Source organism: Cervus elaphus, chromosome 4 (genome assembly GCF_910594005.1).
Source record: "Cervus elaphus chromosome 4, mCerEla1.1, whole genome shotgun sequence".
In the NCBI taxonomy this organism is placed as follows: Eukaryota; Metazoa; Chordata; class Mammalia; order Artiodactyla; family Cervidae; genus Cervus; species Cervus elaphus.
Genome location: NC_057818.1, coordinates 40,526,798 through 40,551,881, shown reverse-complemented (window position 1 = coordinate 40,551,881; position 25,084 = coordinate 40,526,798). Strand labels below are relative to the sequence as shown.

At 40.6% G+C, this 25,084-nt stretch overlaps 1 protein-coding gene across 1 annotated transcript in view; it reads right to left on the bottom strand.

Annotated features, from left to right (window-relative positions):
• Positions 1-25,084, bottom strand: part of HYDIN (HYDIN axonemal central pair apparatus protein) — a 348,507-nt gene that overhangs the window by 105,765 nt on the left and 217,658 nt on the right. Inside the window, 5 exon segments of the mRNA XM_043899028.1 lie at positions 273-410; positions 2,705-2,914; positions 3,161-3,280; positions 5,188-5,269; positions 5,955-6,086. Coding sequence (XP_043754963.1) covers positions 273-410; positions 2,705-2,914; positions 3,161-3,280; positions 5,188-5,269; positions 5,955-6,086 — 682 coding nt within the window.

Below are 25,084 nucleotides of genomic sequence, written 5' to 3'. Positions count from 1 at the left end.
TAAACAAAGAAGAATTCAAAGTAAACAGCATTAAAAGGGAAGAAAGTGGTTATTTAAAATAGGTAAAATATACAGTCCAGGAAGAACACTTAATAGTCATTAAATCTTGAGTCTTGAATAACACAAAAATAAAAATGTATAAAATGAAACTTTATATATTGTTATATCCCATTTTATATATACACTCTAGGGTGCGGCTTGCAGGTTTGAGTTTGGGCCCCTCCTACCATGATCAGTGGCTGTCATGGGTGGGTGTGGGGTAGGCTACTTACTGAGAGAGGCTGGATGAGTGGCACTCCTGGTAGAAGGTTGTCTGGTGAAGACTGGGGGTCAGTCAGAACCCTGAACTCAAAGCCAACTTTCCCAGTGTTCTTGAGTGTGATTTCACTCTCTGTGACATGGTCGAACAGCTTGAGAGGAGAAAAAGGAGCAGAGTGACTCCCCTGCCACCCACCCTCCGAGATTCTGCCGTCATTCTGACCGGCATGCCTCACATACACGTGTTTCATTTTCCATGAGGTGTGTGCTGTGTACTAAGTTCGTTCAGTTGTGTCTGACTCTTTGAGACCCCAAGGGCTGTAGCCCGCCAGGCTGCTCTGTCCATGGGATTTTCCAGGCAAGAACACTGGAGCGGGTTGCCGGGCCCTCCTCCAGGGGGTAGATGCTGGCCAATCCACATTTTAGTAGCACAACCAGGTGGCTCCTGGGTGGGAGGAGCACTGGACCCTAGAGTCTGGTTCTAGTCTTAGGTCTTCTAACAGCTAATTTAGTTTAGTACAGCTGTGGGTAACCTCCTTAGACCTCTTTCTTCACCACAAGGAATTCATATTAGAGGATCTTAAAGTGAGATTTTTTACATTAAGAAGATTTGGATAAGATTTGAGTTCAGAATTTTCTAGAGTGAATGTTTCTATTTTTACAGAGAGACATGGGAGAAATAGGCCAGACATGTTCTTTTTCTTGAGATTTTGCTAACACAATCCAAAAGGTCCAATAATCACAAACTGAAGCCACTTATGGGGCTCTTAGAATAAACTAGGGCAAGAACTAGCTGCTTCAAAGGAAGTACTCTGAGCTGAGCCAGAACCAATCACCCAGAAGGCCTTGGAGATAAGGAGTGAAAGAGAATTCTATTTAGTCAACATGTCAATAGGTGTTGGGTGAATTTGATTTTCAGCACAGTCTTTAACTTATACATGTACACATGCAATTCAGTAATAATACATGCAGTGGCTATATAATGGGGAGTCTAATCCCCATTAAAATTTGGTAGGAGATACAGTATCTGAGTACATAACACTAATCCTAATTGGGAAGAGAAGCTGTACAGACATAGAATTGACAATTATTCCAAAGCAAGATTTGGAAAGCACATTATATTATTATATTATGGCAAAGACTATACTTAAGTGCCAAGAGAATATAGTGCAGGTGGAAGGTAACAGAGGGATGGAGCTGAGCTGGGTCTCACAGCATGTGTGAGTTTGGAGTTGGCAGAGTGGAGGATGAAAGGGATAATACAACAGGGAAGATGGAGGCAGAAAGGGCTGGGGTGCATTAGGGCTAGTGTGTAAATCAGTCTGACTATAAATGAATAAATGGTTTATAGTGGGAAATCATGAGAAACAAAGTTCAATATGTAGGGAGTATCAGTTAATAGAGGGACTTAGGATACCCTTACTCAGGTGGAGGAACCTGGCTCTGATCCACAGAATGACTCATGATTGAATGCATTCTTTGATCCAGGCACAGTACTGATAAGACACTAGAGAAACCATAACCACTTGGTAAAATAGGAATTGCTACCCCATTCCCATTTTATAGATGAGGGACGCTGAGATTTTGAGAGGCTGGTGACAGTCACAGTCAGTAGGAAGTAAAAGTAAGATAACCTCCCAGTTCTTCTGACCACAAAGCAATGTTTTCTTCTCTATGCTGCTTTTCCAAATGCCGCTGGGGTTAACTGTTCAGGGACTGATGGCATGAAAATGTAATCTGGGGGAAATCTATCTGACAGTGATATTTAGATGGGTTATAGGTAGAAGCCAGGAATGCATTGTAGTCCCTTGTCTCCATGGGTCCGTGGACCAGCAGCATCGACATCACTTGGGAGCTTGTTATAAATGCAGAGTCTCAGGCTCCATCGTGGACCTACTGAATCAGAATCTGCACTTGAAAAGGACTCCAGGTGATTCATATACACATCATAGTTTGAGTAGTAATTTAGGCATGGCTTGATGAGATCCTGGAGTGTGATAACTGCGTTGGTGATGGGAAAGGAAAACCAGCTCAGAAGAATTATGCTTGATGAAGGAACAAACCCTGGAGGGTATAAGGATGTGGGGAGGTGAGGGACACGGTGCAGTGGAAAATTCCATAGAGGTCATAAACTCAAGGGGCTGAGAAAGGAGTGGTCCTACTGAAAGAAATAAAGCAGCTGGTGGGCTTTTGGATTGAGAATAAAGATCCAAATTTTAAGGTCTAACATGCAGAATTTGAGGAGACAATAAGAAAAGCAAGTGAAAATGTCTGCCACGTGGTTGGCAGTAGGAGGATGATCAGGGTTAGGAAGCAGATTAGGGATCAAGGACAGGGGTGGTGGTGAGACTATGAAGACTGCAGGTTCCAGGAGCGATGAGGGCACAAGGACTTTGACCAGTATTGAAGGCAAACCCAGAAACTTCCTCCCCATGGCTGGCAATACCTGTAATCCATAGTTAATATCCTTGGTGTCAAAGGAATAGTTGACCAGGGAGGCCTCTCCCCTTAGTATGATCTCATAGGTGGGTCCTCCTTCCACTTCGCACAGAGCCTTAGCCTGGGCAATGATGTCACAGTGTCCATAGAAGGTGAATGATATCTGGTGGCTACTGTGTGGCCGCAGCACTCCAGAGAGGGGCAAAATATCAAACACCTGCAGAGAAAGTCATTCCACAGGAGGGTCTGCAAAGGGTAGGCTAAAGTTCAGCCAACTTACAGACTGACTCCTCACTTTACCTTGCTTGATTCTATGAAAGGTGACTAACTCAGCACTCTGAAAATATATGATGATAAGGCAGTAATAGTGCTTGGGAAAATTTCAATTTCTAACTTGGGGGCAGGTGCTCAGTAAGAACAGTTAGTATCAGATGACTTTAGGGCCCATGAGGTGTTAACTTACTTCTTCTACCCCAATGGAAAACATTTCATCCCGTTCAAAGCTCCATGGGGATTCCTGAAACTCCCTGTGGCTCTGGTTCACGTCTATTCTTTCTGTTTCAGCAGAGTTCATTTTCAATCCCTAGGGATTTGAGGTGTAAGGAAAAACTTGTAAGCATTCATAATTTGTTATCAATGTGCTCCTCCCCTTCACTGACAGAAAAATGCAGTAGGTTGCATATATTTTAAAAATAGCACTTTTCCCCTCACCAGCCCCTCCCCCCACGCCCCACCCGGAGATAACTGGGCAAGTGTCCAAGATGTATGTACAAGGGTGTTTACTGCAGTGTTATTTATAATAGCAAAACTCTGGAAGTAAACTAAATGCCTATCACTAGGCAGGTAGGGGGGTCGCTTTAAGTGAAGTGTGTGTGGCACCTCTATCTGTGGAGGATGATGCAGTGTGCATTTATGGACCAGGGATGACGTGCATTACTGAGTAAAAAAGCAGTTCCATTTGTGTAATGTTCAGTTCAGTTCAGCTCAGTAACTCAAGTCATGTCCGACTCTTTGAGACCCCACGGACTGCAGCACGCCAGGCTTCCCTGTCCATCACCAACTCCCGGAGACTGCTCAAACTCATGTCCATCGAGTTGGTGATGCCATGCAACCATTTCATCTCATCTGTGTGATATTACATATGCCTATGTATCACACCTGCAAGTGTGAGTGTGTATAAATTCACTCAGATGTTCATATGCAAATAGAGATATCTGGGAGGTTAAGTGCTAAAGTTTTTCTATGAGTGGTGGGATTTTGAAAATTTTTGCTTTCATTTTTCTATATTCTTAAATTTTCTATGACATCTTAAAAATACACAGAAAGCTTAAAAGGTCAAAATACAAATCAATCATTAGGTTATTCTGCAGATTTATATATGTGTGTGTGCATAGTGTGAGCATATACAAATAAATTTATATTCTGATTTTTCAGTTAACATTATAGCATGATTGACACCTTCCCATATGACTAAATATTCTTTACAGGCATAATTTAAAATACTTTAAAAAAACAGAACATGTAGTATTTTTACTTAATGTATCAGGGATTACTCCAAATCAGTAAAAAGAAAAAAGTTCTCATATTCTAAAAAAGGACTTTCATAGTATTGCCTTGTGCAGATGTAATATATTCAACCAGTCTCTCATTGGGAGAATTAAGCGGTTTTCAATTTTTCTTCCTTTTTCCAATAAAGCTGCTATGTACAAGGATAGTTACCTGTCATTATGTAAACCTAAAGGTATATGTGTAGAATAGTACTGTAGTAGAGGAACTGTGTATTTTAAATTTTGATGTGCTCAGTTGCTAAGTGATGTCCAACTCTTTGCAACCCCATGGACTGTATCCCGCCAGGCTTCTCTCTGTCCGTGGGATTTTCCAGGTGAGAATACTGGAGTGGGTTGCCATTTCCTTGTCCATTAAATTTTGATACACCTGCGAAATTGCCTGTCAAAAAGGCTCTGCTAATTCACACCCCTACCTACAAAGTGTGAAAATGCTTGCTTCCCCCCACTCTGCCACTATTGAGACAAATCCTATTTTAAAAGATTGGAGATCATCATGGACACAAAGCAATTTATTTTCTCAATTCTTTTTTTGCTATTTTTACATACACCTTTGTATATACATCTATGTATATACAATATACATATTGTATTGTATATTGTAATAATCATTCCTGATTATTTCCTTAGGCCATCATTCTAGAAGGAGAATTTAAGAGTATTAATTCATAAACTCTCTTGCTCTTCTTTTTTTTTTTTTTTTAACATGTAAGACAGTTCTCCTTTTGTAGCCTCTATCTAGGGGCTGGGAAGAATGCATGATGGCCAAAGTCAAGGGTAACTGGCTTTTCCGTTAGTTACAGAGAAAATCTATATGCTGAGGTGTCTGGGTTGTCACTGAGGTGATGGTTCTGTGGGTGTTTGGTTGGAAAGTGACCCGGAAAAAGATTCACAGCCCACTCGACCCAGAGAGAGGAAACCATACGTCTGAGATGGCCAGGGCAGGCACTTGTGCTTTTTTGTTTTCTCTTTCTTCAGATCCAACTTCTTCATCCACAATAATAGTCCTAGGGAGTTTAATGAAATGTGGAGAATCACTCATTCAGCCACCATCACAACACAGTCTTCAGCTGCATGATGGCCCTGTCTTCCTCTCTCCTCTGCTGCACCCCAAAGAATAAGTGAGGTTCTCACTCAAGAGACACTTTTCTCAAGCTGGTCAGTGCTCTGTTACTCCCTGCCCCAAACATGAAGTCTAAGGCATCAAACTGGCCAATTTTCCAGAGGCCTCAACCCTTCTTTCCTGGCCTATGAAGCCCTTATCTGACTTAGAGAAGTTCTCAAAAGCTCGCGCAACCCTTCAGACAATTTGGATGTGCCCCCCAAGTGCTCAATGTTAAGCTTCATCATTTATTGGAACATGTTTATCATGAGACTACAAGGTTTGGCCCATTGTCACATCCTTCTCTGCCTTCTAAACAAACTTGACCTGACCCTGGCTGCAGACCTTGGGCAGATGGAGAAGGCAACATGACAGGAAGGGCTCAGTCCCTCAGGAATCAGGAGACTACACTCTCTGAGAGCAGAGATGATTTTTAACTCTGGATCCCAGATGCCCAGCAAAGGGACTAACTCATTACACTGCTGGAAGAATAAATGAAGGATATGAAGAATGAGTTTGAGAATATAATTCAGTGTAGAGAAAAGAATGCTATTTAAAGAAACACATTGTGGCTTTGAGTTGGCACTTACTTAACAAAATCACTTAGGTCGATCTCGGGGGACTCTATTGCTGGGACTGCAGCCGAGCTGACGGATGCCAAGGTCACTGGGGTGGACTCCTCCTGGGACAAGGGGGCACTGTCGGGCTTCTTTGTCGCAAACCTACAAAACAGAGGGTGGGCGGGGAAACACAGTCACGTCAGCTGTTGCAGGTCAGTGCCTGGTGGGCTCTTTCTTGGAGGCCAAACTCCAACTCCTAGACCAGGTAGGTCGAGACAGGACTGCCCCACCCCTCTCTTGGACTGATCTTCCTCACTTCATAACTGAGGTTTCATGTTCTGCAAAAGTTTGCTGATCAGCCCCTTCCAATATGGGTCAAGTGTCTTTCCTCTGAGAACCCGTGGCCCCCGGGCTTCCCCTCACACACTGTTCTCCTCCTTCCTGCTAGACCGTGAGCTCACTGGGGACTTGTGTCTAACACGACCTCTAACACAGTGCATGGCCTGCAGGGGCACGCAGGCACAGCTCGGAATGAGTCACTCGGGCTCCTGCTCCCAGCTTAGCAGAAAGCAGGGTGAGGTTGTGAGGCGCGTGTCTCAGGTCCTGTTAGTAAGGGCTTAGGCCTTGTGGGACCCCGCCTCCCATCATGCTTGCTCTGGGTGGCTTGACTGCCTCACCCTGGTCCTGGCCTGGCCAGTTTGCTTTGTCACCACTCAAGTTCTCAGAGCCCCCAAGGGCCGAGGGGGAAAGCGGGGGACTGCACCAGCTGGTACTAAAGGCCTATGTCCAGGTCTTATGTTCAGTTTTCACAGAAAGGACCTCATAAAGGCCAAAGTGGTGGGGTCACCCTCATTCTTACTGTTTTCCCAGGGTGTAGGGGCTTTTTTAAGGATACCTCCCCTCTCCCATCTCAGGCCCCTGATATTAATTTCAACCCAGTTTCACTTAGATATTCATTCTGACCCCATGTGCTGTCTACTTTTTCTCAAGAGGTTCAGGAGAAATGTTATTTATTTTATGAAGCTCCCACCACTTCCCATCTTCCTTTGAAGTTTCACAGCATTTCACGTGCACATTTTTTAGGATGCTGTCCACTTCACCTGAGTGCCATTTCCTAAACTTCAGATGTTCCACTACCCTCCAACTTCATGATTTCTGCCTTGTTGAGTATCACTTAATAAATCCATTTTATTGAGGTATAGCTAACATTCACTTTAAACATACAGTTTGATGAATTTTTGCATATATATATATATATATACACACACACACACACACACACCTTCCCAGTATAATCACTACTGTATTAATGTACATAGCACTTAAAATGTTCATCATCTTAAGAAGTTCCCTTCTGCCTCTGCCCAGTCAACCCCCAACCCTGCCTCCAGATGAACACTCATCAGCTTTCTACCACTGTACATTAAGCTGTGCCTACAGTTTCATGTAAGTGGAATCCTAAATATGTACTCTTCTGTGTCTGACTTCTTTTTGCTCAGCATAGTAGTTTTGAGAATCATCCATACTGTAGCAAGGGGCAGTAGTCTCTTCTTTTTCATCACTGAGCAGTATTCCACAGTATGTGTGATGACTAGAGTGTTTATCCATCATCTTGTTGATAAGACACCTTGGCTTTTTCCAGCTTTTAATACTATAAAGTTGCTAAGAAGAAATGAGTACTTGTCTTTCTGTGGACATTATGTTTTCATTCCTCTCAGGTAAATTCCAAGAAAGGGAACTGCTGGGTTGTATGGTATATATATGTTTAAAATTATAGGCAAGTGCCCATTTCCCAAAGTGACTTTACACCACTTTACACTACCACCCCCAGTGATGAGAGTTCTGGTTGGCCCATGTCTTCACCCATACTTGGTATTCAGTATTTTAAATTGTAACTATTCAAATGAGTATGAAGTGAAGGCACATTGTGGTGTTAATCAGTAGGCTTATTTTCAAGGAAAACCTTGTATCATTACAGTAAATTAAAAACTAGTTTTATCTACCACATTTAGAAAAATCAGCATGATGGGAAAAATTAATGTCATTACTTTCTTGTCTGGTGAAGACTTGAGTTGACTCCCGCTTGCTCTTTTCAAGAAGAGAGACCAGTTCGGTTTCCTCTTGGGGAAACACTGGGCTAGCACCACCCAAGCACTGTAAGCTCTTGGAAGGCAGGGTTCAAAGTCTTTCCTCTTCACCACTCACAAAGCCCAGGGTCTTAGACACAGGGCATGAGCTCAATACAGGTCTGACTGGATGGATGGATGGATGGAAGGATGGTTGAACAAGAACAGGTAGGCAGCATGCAGGGTAATTTAGCTCTTCTGCACCTCCACCTCCATCCTCACCCAGGATGGCCTTATAAGAGCATGGAAAAGCTCTTTTCATCTTCCACAAGCTTCCATTTGGCTCATTTCAGGTCAGGTGTCTCTGGCTGACATTAGCTTGGACTGAAATCATACCATTCTAGGCAAAGGACAGAGGGACTGGATGCTGGGAGGCTCATTAGACTCCAGAACCTCATCCTTGGATAAATTCTGATTCTTCAGGTCTCAGTAGGGCCCAGGAGTTAGATGTTTAATGTCTTCCCAGGTTGATTCTAATGTAGAGCCAAATTTAGGACCCATCATGGGTAGGAAAAGCCAGAGGACAGTGAAGGGCTGGAGCTGATAATTAATGTGGGGCCGTCACTCAGCCTAACCAGCTCAGGACAGTGAAGACCAGCAGAGGGTGATTCGGAGCATTTATTAAATCACCCCAGGGCAGCAGACTTTCTGGGGAGACTCTGCAGGTCCCTGCCCCACATAACAGCACTCTTATTCAAAATTTGCACCCCGCCTAGGATGTGGTTTGGATGGGGAAAAAAAGCATATGGGAATATCTGAAAAGTAAAAATACAAAGCTGTAGAGTATCTGCAGACCTGAGGGAAAACAACACCTCAGCTGACAATGCTACCTAGATATTGGGGAAGCAAGAGGTCTTTTGGAAACAAAGGAGACTGGTAAAGCTGCCCCACTGCTAACAGACAGCAGACAAAGAAAGCTTCATCATAATGAAGGCTTTAACTTATCATTAAAATGGAAAACCTGCTTCAAAGAATTGATATAGAATGTTGGGAGAGTTTTTTGGATCAAATTTCATTTTGCTCTCAGGAACAGATGATTACTTTCCTGTTATGCTGACCCAAACAGGATTAGATTCAGTTATTTTTAAAAGAGAATTCATGGCAAACAAGGAAAATCAATACTGCTCCAGTTGCAGAGCTGCCCAAGTCAGGATTGCTGAAGGAGCCAGCAAAGAAACCCTCCCGTCAGCTGTGACAGGGCTGTGTCAATGTCAGACACACTGTCCGTCAGCCACATTGGTTTGGGCTCAGCAATTTCTTTTTTCATGTTTTATTTTCAATTCATGGGTAAATTACGATCGATGCAATCTTTTGTGTTACAAATTAAAAGAAGTCCACCACTCTTCTTTCCTGGTCTCCCTTCACCGGATGCAGTGTTCCATCAAAACAAAAACCCAAAGAACAGGCTGGTGTTCCAGGTAATGCTGTGTATTGTGGTTTAGACCACATTTGGAGATGGAATGGTGTACGTTGCACAGCCACTGAAGTCTCTGCGGTGCAGACAAGGTCTTGAAAAAGAGGGGTACCCTTGCAGTAGACAGTGACTTTTAATTTGCTGATTCATCGAAACTTGGATTCTGGGAGCGTCCATATAAGAGGGTGAAAATGGCCACTGACTGGATAAAAAGGTCCTGCAGGTATGCTTTATTTGGCTCATGTTTAATATTTTTTGAAATTACTGACAGCAGCAGAGGCTGATGGTGCACAGGCTAGGTGCACTAGGACGACGCACCCACCCCTGGGTGCTGTGGGTGCTGGTTACACCTTTCTCTGGAGCACTGCCCTGGCTCAGTGGGAGCTGCCTCACCCTCTCTGAGCTGCCTAGGAGGTTATGCTTTTCATCCCTAACAGTCTCAGCTATGCAGCTGTGTCCCACCTCAGCCTGGGTGGGCAGTGGGAATCTGCCTTCTGGGTCCCGATGAAGGGCTAAGGCAGGCTGTCTTCCCCTTGTGCATGTCTGCAGTCCACCTCTCCCGCTCATGTGGCAGAGTGAGTGCCGAGTGCCGATGGGGAAGGTGCTGAGCAAGTCCCATCTGTTTCGTCTGTCATTTGCTTCCCAATGTGGAAAGATCAGCAAGTATGAGACCACAAAGCCGGGCAATAAATATGGAAACGTGGCTGAGGCTTTGTGTTTGTGCTCACAGAGGCTCTGAAATTTGCCTACTTTTAACGTGATTTAAAGTGATGATTATAATCTGCTCCCTTTAGCAGCAGGAATTGGAGTGGGGGTGCTATCTAATCTAGGGCAGTTTGCGAGGTGCAGTGTTGGAGGAAGGGCAGGAAGGAGGGAAAGAGAGAGGGTGGTTTAAGAAATTGAGAGACGCGTAGGTCAGATAGCTGAGAGGAAGAATGGGAATGTAAAAAAACCACCTGATAAGATCTAACAAGTAAAGATGTGTGGTTTGCTTAATGTAGCACAGATTATAAATTCAAGCAATGGAAATAGGAGGTATAATTGTAGGAGAAAATACCTCGACAACGAAATCAGTCTTGTTGAACAGCACACATTCATAACCTTGAATTGTTGGAACACCAGCTGGACCTCCAAACCACGCTAGGAGCACTGGTGGGACACCAGTGGCTGCTGTGGGTCATTTTCTCATTTTGTTTTCATAATTAGGGGAGGGCAGGGAGCAGAAGGCCTGACCCTGAAGGGCCTTGTAAGTCTCACTAAGGAGCTGACTTTATCCTCAGGAAAATGGGGAGTCTTCCAAAATGTTTTAAATGGGGAAGTGAAATGATCAGTAAGTTCATTTGGGCTGTAGAAAGGGGCAGGGATTTGAAGGGGACAGCCTTAGCATGACCAAACCTGTGAACCATGCCATGTACAGTGATGGAAAATATAACCCAATGGGATGTTTTCTGTTTTTATATTATTATTATTTTTTTTAACAAAGTAAGAATCAGGAAGCCCACACAGAAAACAGTGATAGACATTCAGACAAAAGATAATGGCGGTCTTGGTCAAGGAGGTGGAGATGGAGATGGAGACGGAGCAGGACGCCCCTGTGCAGATTAGGAGGTGGGATGGCAGGACCATGGCCTTGGGGTGAGGAGCTCATCCTGACAGACCACAGCCCAAGGTCCAGCTCCACTGCTGCTGCCTCCCCAGCCTGTCCATGAGCAAGGCTGAATGGCTGGCTAGATAGAGGGGATGGAAATAGAACAGTGGAGGAGACCTGAGGGGCCACACTACAATCACCTGTGTTCCTCTTACATTTGGCAACTTTCCCCGCCCAATACCAAGAGGAAAAGGAAAGTGAAAACACTAAAAATCAAGCGGCAGGAGGACGAGCACCTCTCCTGTCGCTGTGGCTGCTATCCCCCCTCACCTGTCATGCGTACCTCCACTGTGACCAGCCCTGACTCCCAACTCATTGACTCTCTCGTCTCCATCACTGTCAACAGCCCTGTCATCACCATCATCTGCTACCATCTGGCACCTACACACTTTCTCACATGGAAAGCAGCCTGCCTGAGCCCTTTATTATGTCCCAGAATGCTTCCAACTGGCCTACCTGTTCTAAGGTAGAAGTTGGTGAGAGACAACAGAACAGCTGAGACTCAAGTTTCTCATACTGTGTTTTTAAAGGTTCTCAAAAGGAGCTGCTGCTTCCAGAACAACGGATCTCCCTACAGCTATCCACCGAATCACCCATGGTTCTTTAAGAGCAACTTCCCTACCCAAAACTGTAAGAAATAAATGTCTGTTGTTTAAGCCACTCAGTCTATGGTAGTTGTTTTAGCAGCCTGAATGGATTAAGACAGGCCCAAATAAAGTAATTGTAGCCAACAATTAGCATCTCTTACTCTCTCTCAACTATTATATTAAGCACTTACTAAGGACTGCCTGTGTTTTAGTTGCTCAGTTGTGTCTGATTGTTTGGAACCCCATGAACTTAAGCCCACCAGACTCCTCTGTCCATGGAATTCTCCAGTCAAGAATACCAGAGTGGGTAACCATTCCCTTCTCCAGGGAATCTTCCTGACTCAGGTGGCTCAGATGATAAAGAATCTTCCTGCAATGCAGGAGATTTGGGTTTGATCCCTGGATTGGGAAGAACTCCTGGAGAAGGGAATGGCTATCCACTCCAGAATTCTTGCCTGGAAAAGTCCATGGACAGAGAAGCTTGGTGGGCTATACAGTCCATGGGATCGCAATTAGTTGGACATGACTGAATGACTAATACTTTCACTTTCTTTTCAAGGACTGCCTAATTAAATCCTCACAACAGGTTGATGAGGTAGGGATGATGATGGTCTTCAGTCTTCAGATGACAAAACTCAGAGAGTAAGTCAGTGGCTGAGCTAAATCAGCCTGGTTCCAAAGCCGATGCTCTTCAAAGCTTTACTGGACAACAGAAGGCTCCTCCTTGGTTACTTCATGCCAGGCCATGCCCAAGTCAGTGACTCATAAAGTAGGCATTTTTTTTCTTCATTGTAAAAGTAATTGGAATCTACAAAATAAGGAACATATAGTGCATTGTCTAGAAGCTTTCCCTGGAAGAGAAGGGACCCATTCTGATTGTATCTAAATATGGAAAGCAAGACACAGTTGACCTTGCCCCTGAAGGGACTTCCTACAGTTTAGCTGGAAGGTAAGAGTGGAGGGGTGTGCCCAGAGTCTACTTTGACGCTCTCCAGAGGGATTTCCATGATAAATGACCACTTCTATAAAAGCTCCAGAAGGTGTCTCCACTGCTACATGCTCTTAGGAAGGCTGCCAAATAGGTGAGCTGTGAAATCTCCCTTATAATTAGCGTCAAAGCTCTTCAGAAATATTTCCAAAACAGGATAGCTTTTAAAGTCAATTTCTTTTTTTTTTAATTTTTAAGTTTTTTATTTTGTATTGGGGTATAGCCAATTAACAACATTGTGATAGTTTCAGGTGAACAATAAAGCGACTTGACCATACATATACATGTATCCCTTCTCCCCTAAACTCCCCTCCCATCCAGGCTGCCATATAACACTGAGCAGAGTTCCCTGTGATCTGATTTATCCACACGTTTGTATTAATTAAGATTTCACAACTCCCCCAAAGCTAGCTATATCTACTAAGGACCAGACGTTTAAAAATTGTCAATTTCTTTAATGTCTGGCCCTTAGTAGATATAGCTAGCTTTGGGGGAGTTGTGAAATCTTAATTAATACAAACATGTGGATAAATCAGATCACCATATGAAGCAAGCAGATGTCATCCTAACTCAGGTTCAGATGTGCACCTATAACTTTCCACTGATTCCTTTAGAAGCCAGCTTAGTTCACACTGAATATCTAAAAGCCTGATGCCCTCCACTGAATTTGAGACATTGAGAAGATGCCTTAAAAGGAATGAATCTAAAACAAGGTAACTAAAATTCTTCTATAATAACATAAAAACAGTACTAGAAGTTTTAAAACACTCAGAATTGAAAAGGCAGCCCAGTTCATTTCTCTAGGGGGTAACGTATCTCAGGAAATTGGACTAAATGAAACTGCAACAGAAGCAGACTGCATGACTCCTCACATAGTGATCACTTTTAAGTTAAATATGAAGAGAGTGAAAAGTTGCCCATTTCTTGGACTGGAGTCACTTGCAGGCTGACTACAAAGGCAGGAACTTATTTCTGGAAGCTCAGACTTGAAACATGGTGTGAAACCCTCCCATTAGTCCCAGAGGCAAATGTGATCCCGTTTTTAGCTGGCCCATCATAGCAGGAGAGAAGATTCTAGATAAATGGGCTATGGGAGGCCTGGGGAGGGGGGCTTCCAGGGGCATAAGCATGGAGGATAAGCAGGACGGTTAGGGGCTGACCTCACATTGTTCTCTTTCATCAGGAGCTTCAGATTTACCAATAGTGTTATATTTATGATGAGGGTGATAAGATGTAGGTGTTGAATTCATTATTATTCTTAAGCTATGTGCATGTGTTATACATGCTTTTGCCTACATGATGTAACTTCACAATAAAACGACTGAATGTCAAGGAACATTGTGGAGAAAGAAAGGGCTTCAACTGGGTTTGAAATCATTACTGACCTTCTAGAGAGGCAATTTCAGTTAAGTGAGGGGCCAAAAGCCAGCTTAAATAGAATCATGGAGTGAAAGGGGTTACTAGTGTACTGTTTTCTTCTGTCTCCTCATACAGAGATGGTGGTTGACACAAGAGGATTAAGAGGAGGGCTTTTCAAGATGTGGAGCACTTGTGCTGAGGGCAAAAAGCTAGAGGGCAAAAATCTCTCTCTGGTAAGAGAGAGATTACTGAAGGAGAGAAGCACAGATGGAAAGTCTGGCCTTGAAAAGCAACAGATGTCAGGAGAAGGAAATGAGATGATGAAAGCGGTACCCTGAAGAAAAGCAGTATGTGGTGTGGGCTAGAGGGAAGCAAGCTGTCTAGCAGTGTGGTGGGAACCTGGAAGGAGGGATGCCTAAGTAATAGGGTAGCTAGGAGCTAAAAGAAAGGACCAATCCAGGAAACACTTTTGAGGAAAAACTGATGGCACATACTGACCAACTGGGCTGAGGACAGAAGCAGAACAAAAGAAAGATGGTATAGAACCAGACAGGCATAGTCTTGGGAATGTTCAGGATCAATGATCAGTGAGTGACACGTTGCTTTCCAAAGTAACTGTGTTGGTTTACATGCCTGTTATCACTGCATGTGCTTCTAACCTCCACACCCTCAACAACATTCAATATGGCCGTATTGCATTTAATATGGTGGGTGTGCAATGGTGCCCAGCTGTTGTTTTAATTTCCATTTTCAAGATTACTAATAAGATGGAACATCTTTTGATACGCTTACTGGCCATTCAGATCTCTTCTGTGAAATAACTGTTCATTTCCTCCCTTTTAAAATTGAATAACATGTTTTTTCCTTCAAAGGCATGCTTCATGTATTATGTACTCTAATAATTTGAAGTTAATGTGTATGCTGAAACTTTTTTCAGTTTGTAACTTGTCTTTCATTCTTTTATGGTGTAAAAAGGAATAAAAGTTCTCAAATTTAAGGCAGAAACTATGAAAAGTTTCTTTAAGGTTCTGTGCTTTTTGTTATCTTCTTTAAGAAATTCCCCTTTACTCTGTTTGCAGATGACATGATCCTCTACATAGAAAACCCTAAAGACTCTACCAGAAAATTACTAGAGCTAATCAATGAATATAGTAAAGTTGCAGGATATAAAATCAACACACAGAAATCCCTTGCATTCCTATACATTAACAATGAGAAAACAAAGAGACATTAAGGAAACAATTCCATTCACCATTGCAACAAAAAGAATAAAATACTTAGGAATAAATCTACCTAAAGAAACAAAAGACCTATATATAGAAAACTATTAAACAGTGGTGAAAGAAATCAAAGAGGACACAAATAGATGGAGAAATATACCTTGTTCATGGATTGGCAGAATCAATATAGTGAAAATGAGTATACTACCCAAAGCAATCTATAGACTCAATGCAATCCCTATCAAGCTACCAACGGTATTTTTCACGGAACTAGAAATAATTTCACAATTTGTATGGAAATACAAAAAACCTCAAATAGCCAAAATAATCTTGAGAAAGAAGAATGGAACTGGAGGAATCAACCTGCCTGACTTCAGACTCTACTACAAAGCCACAGTCATCAAGGCAGTACGGTACTGGCACAAAGACAGAAATATAGATCAATGGAACAAAATAGAAAGCTCAGAGATAAATCCACACACCAATGGACACCTTATCTTTGACAAAGGAGGCAAGAATATACAATGGAGAAAAGACAATCTCTTTAACAAGTGGTGCTGGGAAAACTGGTCAACCACTTGTAAAAGAATGAAACTAGAACACTTTCTAACACCATACACAAAAATAAACTCAAAATGGATTAAAGATCTAAACATAAGACCAGAAACTATAAAACTGCTAGAGGAAAACATAGGCAAAACACTCTCCAACATAAAACACAGCAGGATCCTCTATGACCCACCTCTCAGAATATTGGAGATAAAAGCAAAAATAAACAAATGGGACCTAATTAAAATTAAAAGCTTCTGCACAATAAAGGAAACTATAAGCAAGGTGAAAAGACAGCCCTCAGATTGGGAGAAAATAATCGCAAATGAAGCAACAGACAAAGGATTAATCTCAAAAATATACAAGCAACTCCTGTAGCTCAATTTCAGAAAAATAAATGACCCAATCAAAAAGTGGGCCAAAGAACTAAACAGACATTTTTCCAAAGAAGACATACAGATGGCTAACAAACACATGAAAAGATGCTCAACATCACTCATTATCAGAGAAATGCAAATCAAAACCACAGTGAGGTACCATTTCACGCCAGTCAGGAAGGCTGCTATCCAAAAATCTATAAGCAATAAATACTGGAGAGGGTGTGGAGAAAAGGGAACCCTTACACCGTTGGTGGGAATGCAAACTAGTACAGCCACTATGGAGAACAGTGTGGAGATTTCTTAAAAAACTGGAAATAGAATTGCCATATGACCCAGCAATCCCACTTCTGGGCATACACCCCGAGGAATTAAAAGAGACACATGTACCCCAATGTTCATCACAGCACTGTTTATAATAGCCAGGACATGGAAGCAACCCAGATGTCCATCAGCAGAGAAATGGATAAGAAAGCTGTGGTACATATACATAATGGACTATTACTCAGCCATTAAAAAGAATACATTTGAATCAGTTCTAATGAGGTGGATGACACTGGAGCCTATTATACAGAGTGAAGTAAGCCAGAAAGAAAAATACCAATACAGTATACTAACGCATATATATGGGATTTAGAAAGATGGTCACGATATCCCTGTATGCAAGACAGCAAGAGAGACACAGATGTGTTGAACAGTCTTTTGGACTCTGTGGGAGAGGGTGAGGGTGGGATGATATGGAAGAATGGCATTGAAACATGTATATTATCATATGTGAAATGAATCGCCAGTCCAGGTTCAATGCGTGATACAGGGTGCCTGGGGCTGGTGCACTGGGATGACCCAGAGGGAGGGGATGGTGAGGGAGGTGGGAGGGGGGTTCAGGATGGGGAATACATGGACACCCATGGCAGATTCATGTCAATGTATGGCAAAACCAATATAATATTGTAAAGTAAAAAAATAAATAAATAAAAAACCTGAAATTAAAAAAAAAAGAAATTCCCCTTTATTCAGAGGTCATCAAGGCATCTTCTCACATTTTTTTCATATTTAAAGCTTGGACTTTTATATCTTTAGCCCATATGGAATTAATTTTTTGTATAGTATGAGTTTAGGGATGCATTTAGGCTTTTTTCCCTCCATAGACAGTGGATTGTCCCTAGATCATTCACTGAATATATCATTCCTTCTCCTTTGTTTTATGATTTCAACTTAGTTATGTTTCCATACATGTATGGGTCTGTTTCTGGACTCTATTCTGTTCTTTAGTCCATTTGCCTATCTGTGCACCAATACCACACTATTAAAATCACTATATTTTCATACTAATGTGTTATCCAATAGATAAAGACTTCCCACTTTGGAGGGACTTGACTAGTCTTGTCCCTTTGCTCTTGCATATATATTAATATTTTAGAATCAACCTGTTGGGATTTTGATTATAAGTGTATTGAAACTATAATTTTGGGGAGAAATATAACATCTTTAACAAATTGAGTCTTTTAAAGATCATAGTATGTCTCACCTTGCATTTACATCTTTTAAAATGAGTTTTAATAAAATTATTTTATACACAGAGATATTTGCAATTTTTGTTAAATTTATTCCCCTACATTTAAAAATTTGCATTCTCTTTTTTATTTGCTGCTGGTACACAGAAATGCATTTGGCTTTTATAACTCATACCCATCCATCATCCTCACTAAATTCTTTTCCTAATTCTAATAATCTGCTATGGATTATTTTGAGTTTTTATATAAGTAATCATAACATGGCAGTTTCATTTCTTTCTTTCCAAATCTAGCCCCTTTTATTGATTTTTGTATCTTCTTGCACTGGCCAGGCTCTTTAGTAAATTACTGAATAGAAATGCAACTTTGTCTTTTTTGTGATATTAAAGGAAATAATTTTAACATATTATTGTTTTTCAAGTTCTCCTTGATTGAGTTGAGGAATTTTCCCATGGACAGTTGTTTAGCTTTATTAAATGGTTTTTCCTTAATCTATTGAAAGGACCATATTTCTTTAAAATAGTAAAGTGATGAATGTTGAGATTTTTCATATCTTGAATCAACCTTGCATTCCTGGAATAAGCCCAACTTGGTCATGATATTCCATCTTTTTATCCTTTCCTGGGTTCAGTTTGCTAACATTTTGGTGGATACTCTGCATTCACATTTTTAAATTAATGAGTGATAATAACATGAAATATTTATGTCTCTGATCTGGCTTAATTGGTGTTGGCTAGTTTAGTTTCAAAAAATGACTTAAGTAATACTTTCTCTTTTATTTCTCAAGTGTTATGTAAGTTTGTGAGTTGTGTAAGCAAAGGAAACCATCAACAAAATGAAAAGACGTACTAAATGGAAGAAAAATACTTGCAAATGATATCACCAATAAGCAGTTAATACCCAAAATATATAAACAGCTCATACAACTCAACATCAGAAAAACAAACAACTTGACTTAAAAATGGGCAGAATACCTGAATAGACATTTTTCCAAAGAGGACACACAGATGTCCAACAGGCACATGAAGAGATGTTCAACATCATTAATTATCAGAGAAATGCAAATTTTTGAAACTATAATGAGCTATCACTGCACACCTATCAAAAGAGTTATAAAAAGGAACACAAATAACAAATGCTGGAAAGGATGTGAAGAAAAGGGAATCCTCAAATACTGCTGATGGAAACATAAGTTAATGCAGCCATTGTGAAAAACAGTATGGAGGTTTCTCAAGAAACTAAAAACAGAACTATCTTTATGACCTGCCAATTCCACTCCTAGGTATATATTGGAATTAAACAAAAACATGAATTTGAAAAGATACATGTACCTCAGTGTTCACAGCATCATTATTTACAATTGCCAAGATACAGAAGCAACCTAAGTGTCCATCAACAAATCAATGGATAAAGATGTGGTGTGTGTGTGTGTATATATATATATATATATGTATATGTATACACACACACATATATATAATACTTCTCAGCCATAAAAGAAGGAAATTTTGCCATTTCCAACAACATGGATGGATAACAACATTATGCTAACTGAAATAAGTCACACAGAGAAAGACAAATACTATATGATATCATATTTGAGGAATCTAAAAAATACAACAAACTAGTGAATATAACAAAAAAGAAACAGAGTCACAGATATAGAGAACAAAATAGCGGTTACCAGTGGGGAGAGGGAAGATGGGATGGGCAGTATTGGGGTAGGGAAGTAAAAGTTAGAAACTATTATGTATAAAATAAACTATAGCTAATATTTTATAATAACTATTAATGGAGTATAACCTTTAAAATTGTGAATCACTATATTATACACCTGTAATTTACACAATATTATACATCAACTGTACTTCAATAAAAGAATAAGTAATATAAAAAATAATTTGTGTAAGTTTGGAATTATTTGTTCCCTGAATACTTGGAAAAAACTTGCTTTTGTCTATCAGGACTAGTGTTTTATTATAGAAAGACTTGAAACTATTCAATTTCTTCAATGATTAAAAGAGACCATTTGGGTTTCTTTTTTTAAAGTTAGTTTTCAAAAGTTGTATTTTTCTAAGAATTTATCCATTTTATCCAATTTTTCAAAATTTTCCATAAAGTTACTCAGGAAAATTTCATCTTTTTAATATCTGCTACAATTGTAGTTATGTCACTAGTGTATTCCTAGCAATAGTTGTGTCTTTTTTTTTTTTTTGATTAGTCTTGCTTGAATCTATCAATTTTATTGATAGTCTCTTCAAATAGCCAACTCCTGGCTTTGTTGATTCTTTGTATTTTATTTAATTTTCTCTTTCATTAGTTTCTGGTCATACATTTAGTCTTTCCTTTTGTCTATTCTCTTTGACTTTATTTATTATCTATTTACCCATCTTCTAAAGGTGTAAATGTTCAACTCAATTTTCAGCCTCCCTTCTTTTGTAACATAAGCATCTAAAGTAGAGTTTGTCAATGGCAGCACTATCAATATTTTGAATAGCTAATTCTTTGTTGTTGGGGGCTGTCCTGTGTATTCAAAAATGCTTAGCAGCATGCCTGGCCTGTCCCCACAGAATGGGCGAAAATATTTGGAAACAAAGTGACTGACAAGGGATTAATCACCAAAAGATACAAATAGCTCATGCAGTTCTAAGTCAAAAAAACAAACAACCCAATCAAAAAATGGGGAGATCTAAATAGACATTTCTCCAAAGAAGATATACAGATGACCGAAAAGCATATGAAATTCAGCATCACTAATTACCACTAGAAATGCAAATAAAAACTATGAGGTGTAACCTTACACGAGTCAAAATTTCCATCATCAAAAAATCTATAAACAGTAAGTGCTGAAGAGGGTGTGGAGAAAAAGGGACCCTCCTACACTGCTTGTGGGAATGTAAACTGGTACAACCACTATAGAGAACAGTATGGAGATTCCTTAAAAAACAGAACTACCATATGATGCAACAATCTCACTCCCAGGCATATATATCTGAAGAAAACCATACTTCAAAAAGACACATGCACCCCAATGTTCACTGCAGTACTATTTACAGTAACCGAGACATGGAAGTTACCTAAATGTCCATCAATAGAGGAATGGATAAAGATGTGGTACATACATATAATGGAATATTTACTGAGTCACAAAAGAACAAAATAATGCCATTTGTAGCAAAATGGATACACCTAGAGATGATCACACCAAAGACAAAGATAAATACCATATGATATCACTCATATGTGGAATCTAATTTTTAAAAAAGATACTAATAAACTTATTTACAAAACAAATAAGACTTATAGATATTGAAAACCAAAGGGGAAGCATGGGGAGGTGCAGGGACAAATCAGAAGTTTGGGATTAACATACACATACTACTATATAGTGGAGAAGGAAATTGCAACCCACTCCAGTATTCTTGCCTGGAAAATCCCATGGACAGAGGAGCCTGGCAGGTTACAGTCCATGGCGTCACAAGAGTTGGACACGACTTAGTGACTAAACCACCAACCACCACTACTATATTAAAGATAGATAACCAACAAGGACCTACTGTATAGCCATAAGAAACTCTACTCAAATTCTGTGATAACCTATATGAGAAAAGAAGATGAAAAAGAATGAATGTATGTATATACATAACTGAATCACCTGAAACTAACACAACATTGTAAATCAAATATAATCCAATAAAAATTTTTTATAACTACACTTTAGCTTTTATTACCACTATTTTTTTTCCATCCTCATTCAATCTGTTGTTCTTATTTACTAAGTTGTGTCTGACTCTTTGTGACCCCGTGGACTATAGCCCACTATGCACCTCTGACCATGGGGTTTTCCCGGAAAGAATACTGGAGTGGGTTGCGATTTCCTTCTCCAGAGGCTCGTCCCAACCCAGGGATCAAACCCACATCTTCTGCATTGCAGGTGGATTCTTTACTGCTGAGCCGCCAAGGAAGCCCATCATTCAATCTAAGTATTTACTAAATTTCATTGTGATTTTTTTCACCCTAGATTATTCAGAAGTGTATTTTAAAATGTCTAAGCCTATGTACTTGTTTGTTTGTTTTTAAATATCTATTTTTTATCAATTTCTAAATATTTGTTGACATTTGCTTTAAGCCCTAGAACATGGTAATTTTTCATAAATGTTCCATAGGACTGGATGAGTTTTTTCTTAGTGGGATGTTCAACATATATCAATTATATCGAGCCTGTTAATTGTGTTCAAGTTGTCTGCAGCAGAGTTGTCTAAAAAAACTTTCTGCCGTGATGAAACATTCTATATCTGTGGTATTAAATACAATAACCACTAACCACATGCGGTTATTGACACTTAAAATGTGGCGAGCATGACTAAGGAGCTGCATTTTTAATTAAAAAAATTTTAATTTAAATAGCTACATGAGCCTTGGTGGCTGCTCCATGGGGCAATGCAAACAATAGAGTCTTACGGATTTTCTGTCTGCTTGAGAGAGTGTTATTAAAGACAGTGGGTGGGTTTGTCTACTTCTACTGTGGTCCTCTGAGTATCTTTTTGAAGTATTTTGAAGTTATGTTTTGAGACATGTGGGGTTTAGATTTATTATATCTTTCTGGTGAACTGAACTTTTAAAAAAATGACCTAGTAACTTTCGTGATCTCTAGCAATGCTTTTTTTGTTTTAAAGTCTATTTTTACAGTTGCCAGGGTGGGGGTGGGGGGAAGCGGGGAGGAGGGGAGGGATACATTGGGAGATTGGGATTGGCATATACACACTACTATACGGAAAAGAGATAACTAATAAGGACCTATTTTATAGCACAGGGAACTCTATTCAATACTCTGTAATGACCTATATGGGAAAAGAATCTAAAATTTTCAAGAGTGGATATATGTATGTGTATAACTGATTCACTTTGCTGTGCAACAGAAATAACATTGTAAACCAACTATTCACCAATAAAAATTTAAAAATGATAATAGAAAATTAAGTATATTTTAACTGACGTGTTATAGGTTTGTCACAACTCCCCCTCAAGATATGCCTGTTTTATCTTTTCCCATCCTTTTACATTAGCATGTCCATATTTTTCAGATATCTCTTTTTAAAATAATTGTAAAATCCAGAAGTGCAGCCATTTTCTTAGTTAGTTTAATTTACATTGATTTCAATTACTGATACATTTGGGTTTATTTTGTAATTTTTAAAAATTTTCTCTTTGTCTTCTCCATGTCACCCCTTCCCCTAATTTTTAAATTTATCTTTGGATTGACTGTAATTGTCCCCTTTACTTTTTCCCTCTTCTGGAACAATTCAAAGACCTAAAATCTTTGATTTCTCCTCTTCCATAGTGAACAGTATTTCAGTCCTATATGATATTTATCCCCCAGATTTTACATTACTATTATCATTTTATGTAGTTAATGGAGTTTAAGTTTACCCATAACGTACCATTTTCTTAGTTCAGAAATCTTTCTTGAATCTTAGACATTATATCAGATAATTTTCCTTCTTTCTTAAGTATACCCATAGAAGTGTCTTTAATGAGTCTGCCCCTCCTTTAATGGGCCTGCTGATAATGACCTCTTGCAGTTTCGGTTATTCTAAGGACTGCTATTTCCGGTTCACAGTAGCCCATGTCACTCTCTTACTTTAAACCCTTCCATAGCTTTTCACTACATTTTGAAAAAAAATCAAATTTCTTAGCATGACCTGACTGGCCCTGCAGAACCTTCTAGTCATATTGTTACCATTTCCTTGGCTTGTGGGCTTCTGATATCATGACCTTTTTACTCTTCGAATGTTTATTCATACATTTGCTGATTTAAACTTTTAAAATTAAAGACTGTTATGAGCTGAATTCAAGGTCCCCTTTGAAATACTATGTTGAAGTTCTAACCCCCAGTACCTCTGCCCCACTACTCAGGGGATATTCTTAGGTCAACTGGCCCTCAACCCTCAGCCATACATGACTCAGAACAGGTCACAGGACATCCTGAACTGGTGAGGGAGGCCACGGAAGTTCTGGTTATGAGTCTCACTCCCTGTTCCTTCAGGCCTCCACTCTCTTTCTTAATATCATCTAGACTAATCCTTTAGGTGTGCTGTCTACTTCCTGCCAGCATCAGCTTATGGTGGTTTGTTACAGCAGCAAAAGGAAACTAATACAGGTGAAGGGTTAGTCCCTGCTGGCCCTGGATTCATTCTTTGGGCTGTAAAATCATCATTCTGGCTCAAGTACAAGCAGGGGGAGAATTAGGGCAAAAAGGGGGTGGGGTGGGAGGGGCATAAGAGCTTGACTTGGCACTTTGCCCAAAGCCATCTGTGGCCACTTCTGTTCCCTTTTCTGACCTTCTTGCTCCCTCAACAGAGCTGCTTGCCCTCTAGCCCTCAGGCTCCATAATTTCTTGTACAAACTTCCTTGGAAGGCAGAAAAGAAAAAACTATGACTGCAGAAGTTTAAAGGATTCCAATAGGTTCAGGGCCTGTGGGGAAGACAGAGGGTTATTTATGAAAGGGATAAATGCTCAGGCCAGCAAGAGATAACCTGTGGCCCTCAGGCTCTGTAGCTTCTGCCTGATTTCAGGAGAAGGGATCTCCAAGCCAACTCTGGGACCCTGCTTCTCAAATACGTCCTGTGTTTGCACTGGGGTGCCAATCCACTGATTTCCTCAATAAAAGAATGACTGTAACACCTGACACTTCCTGATTATTTATTACATGATGGGTGAAGATCTAAGAACTCTGAGTAGGGGTGGAGTCAATCCTCACCACATCCATATGTGGGAGGTGCCATTACAACTGCCCTCGTTTCAGATGAGGAAGCCAAGGCTCAGGGACCCTCAGCCATCCACCAAGTCAGGTGGGGCAGGTGGCTGAGGGGAGGCTGCCTCAGAGGCCAGGCTCTCAGCATACTGAGCAGCCCTGGAAGGCTGGGGTGCAAGGACACCCAGTGCCTGCCCCAGGGGACTCAATAAAATTATTTTTGTTTTGAAAGAAAAATAAAGACTCGTTTTATTTTCCACCTAAATATTTTTGTTTTCTTGATTGGGCCCTTGGGCAAAGCAAGGGCCTGTCCTTGGCCGTGAGTCTGGGCTTACCTGGCTGTGGAGTGGAGTGGTGGGGAGGACAGGGAGGCATGCTGGGCCTGGCCATCCTGCCCACACTCGGCTGCGGCCTGTGAAGGCTCGGCTGCAGCCTTGATGAATGTGGCCTGGCACAGGGAAGTGAGTTTATATCCTTTAGAAGGAAAATGGGTCTGAGTCCATTATCTCCGTGTCTAAAGATCCTGTGGTTCTAACACTTTAGGGTCCTGGGGAGGGTTTCACTTTGCAGCCCTTGGTGGGAAGGAACAGAGAAGAAGGAACCCTTTGAGACTTGAAAACAGC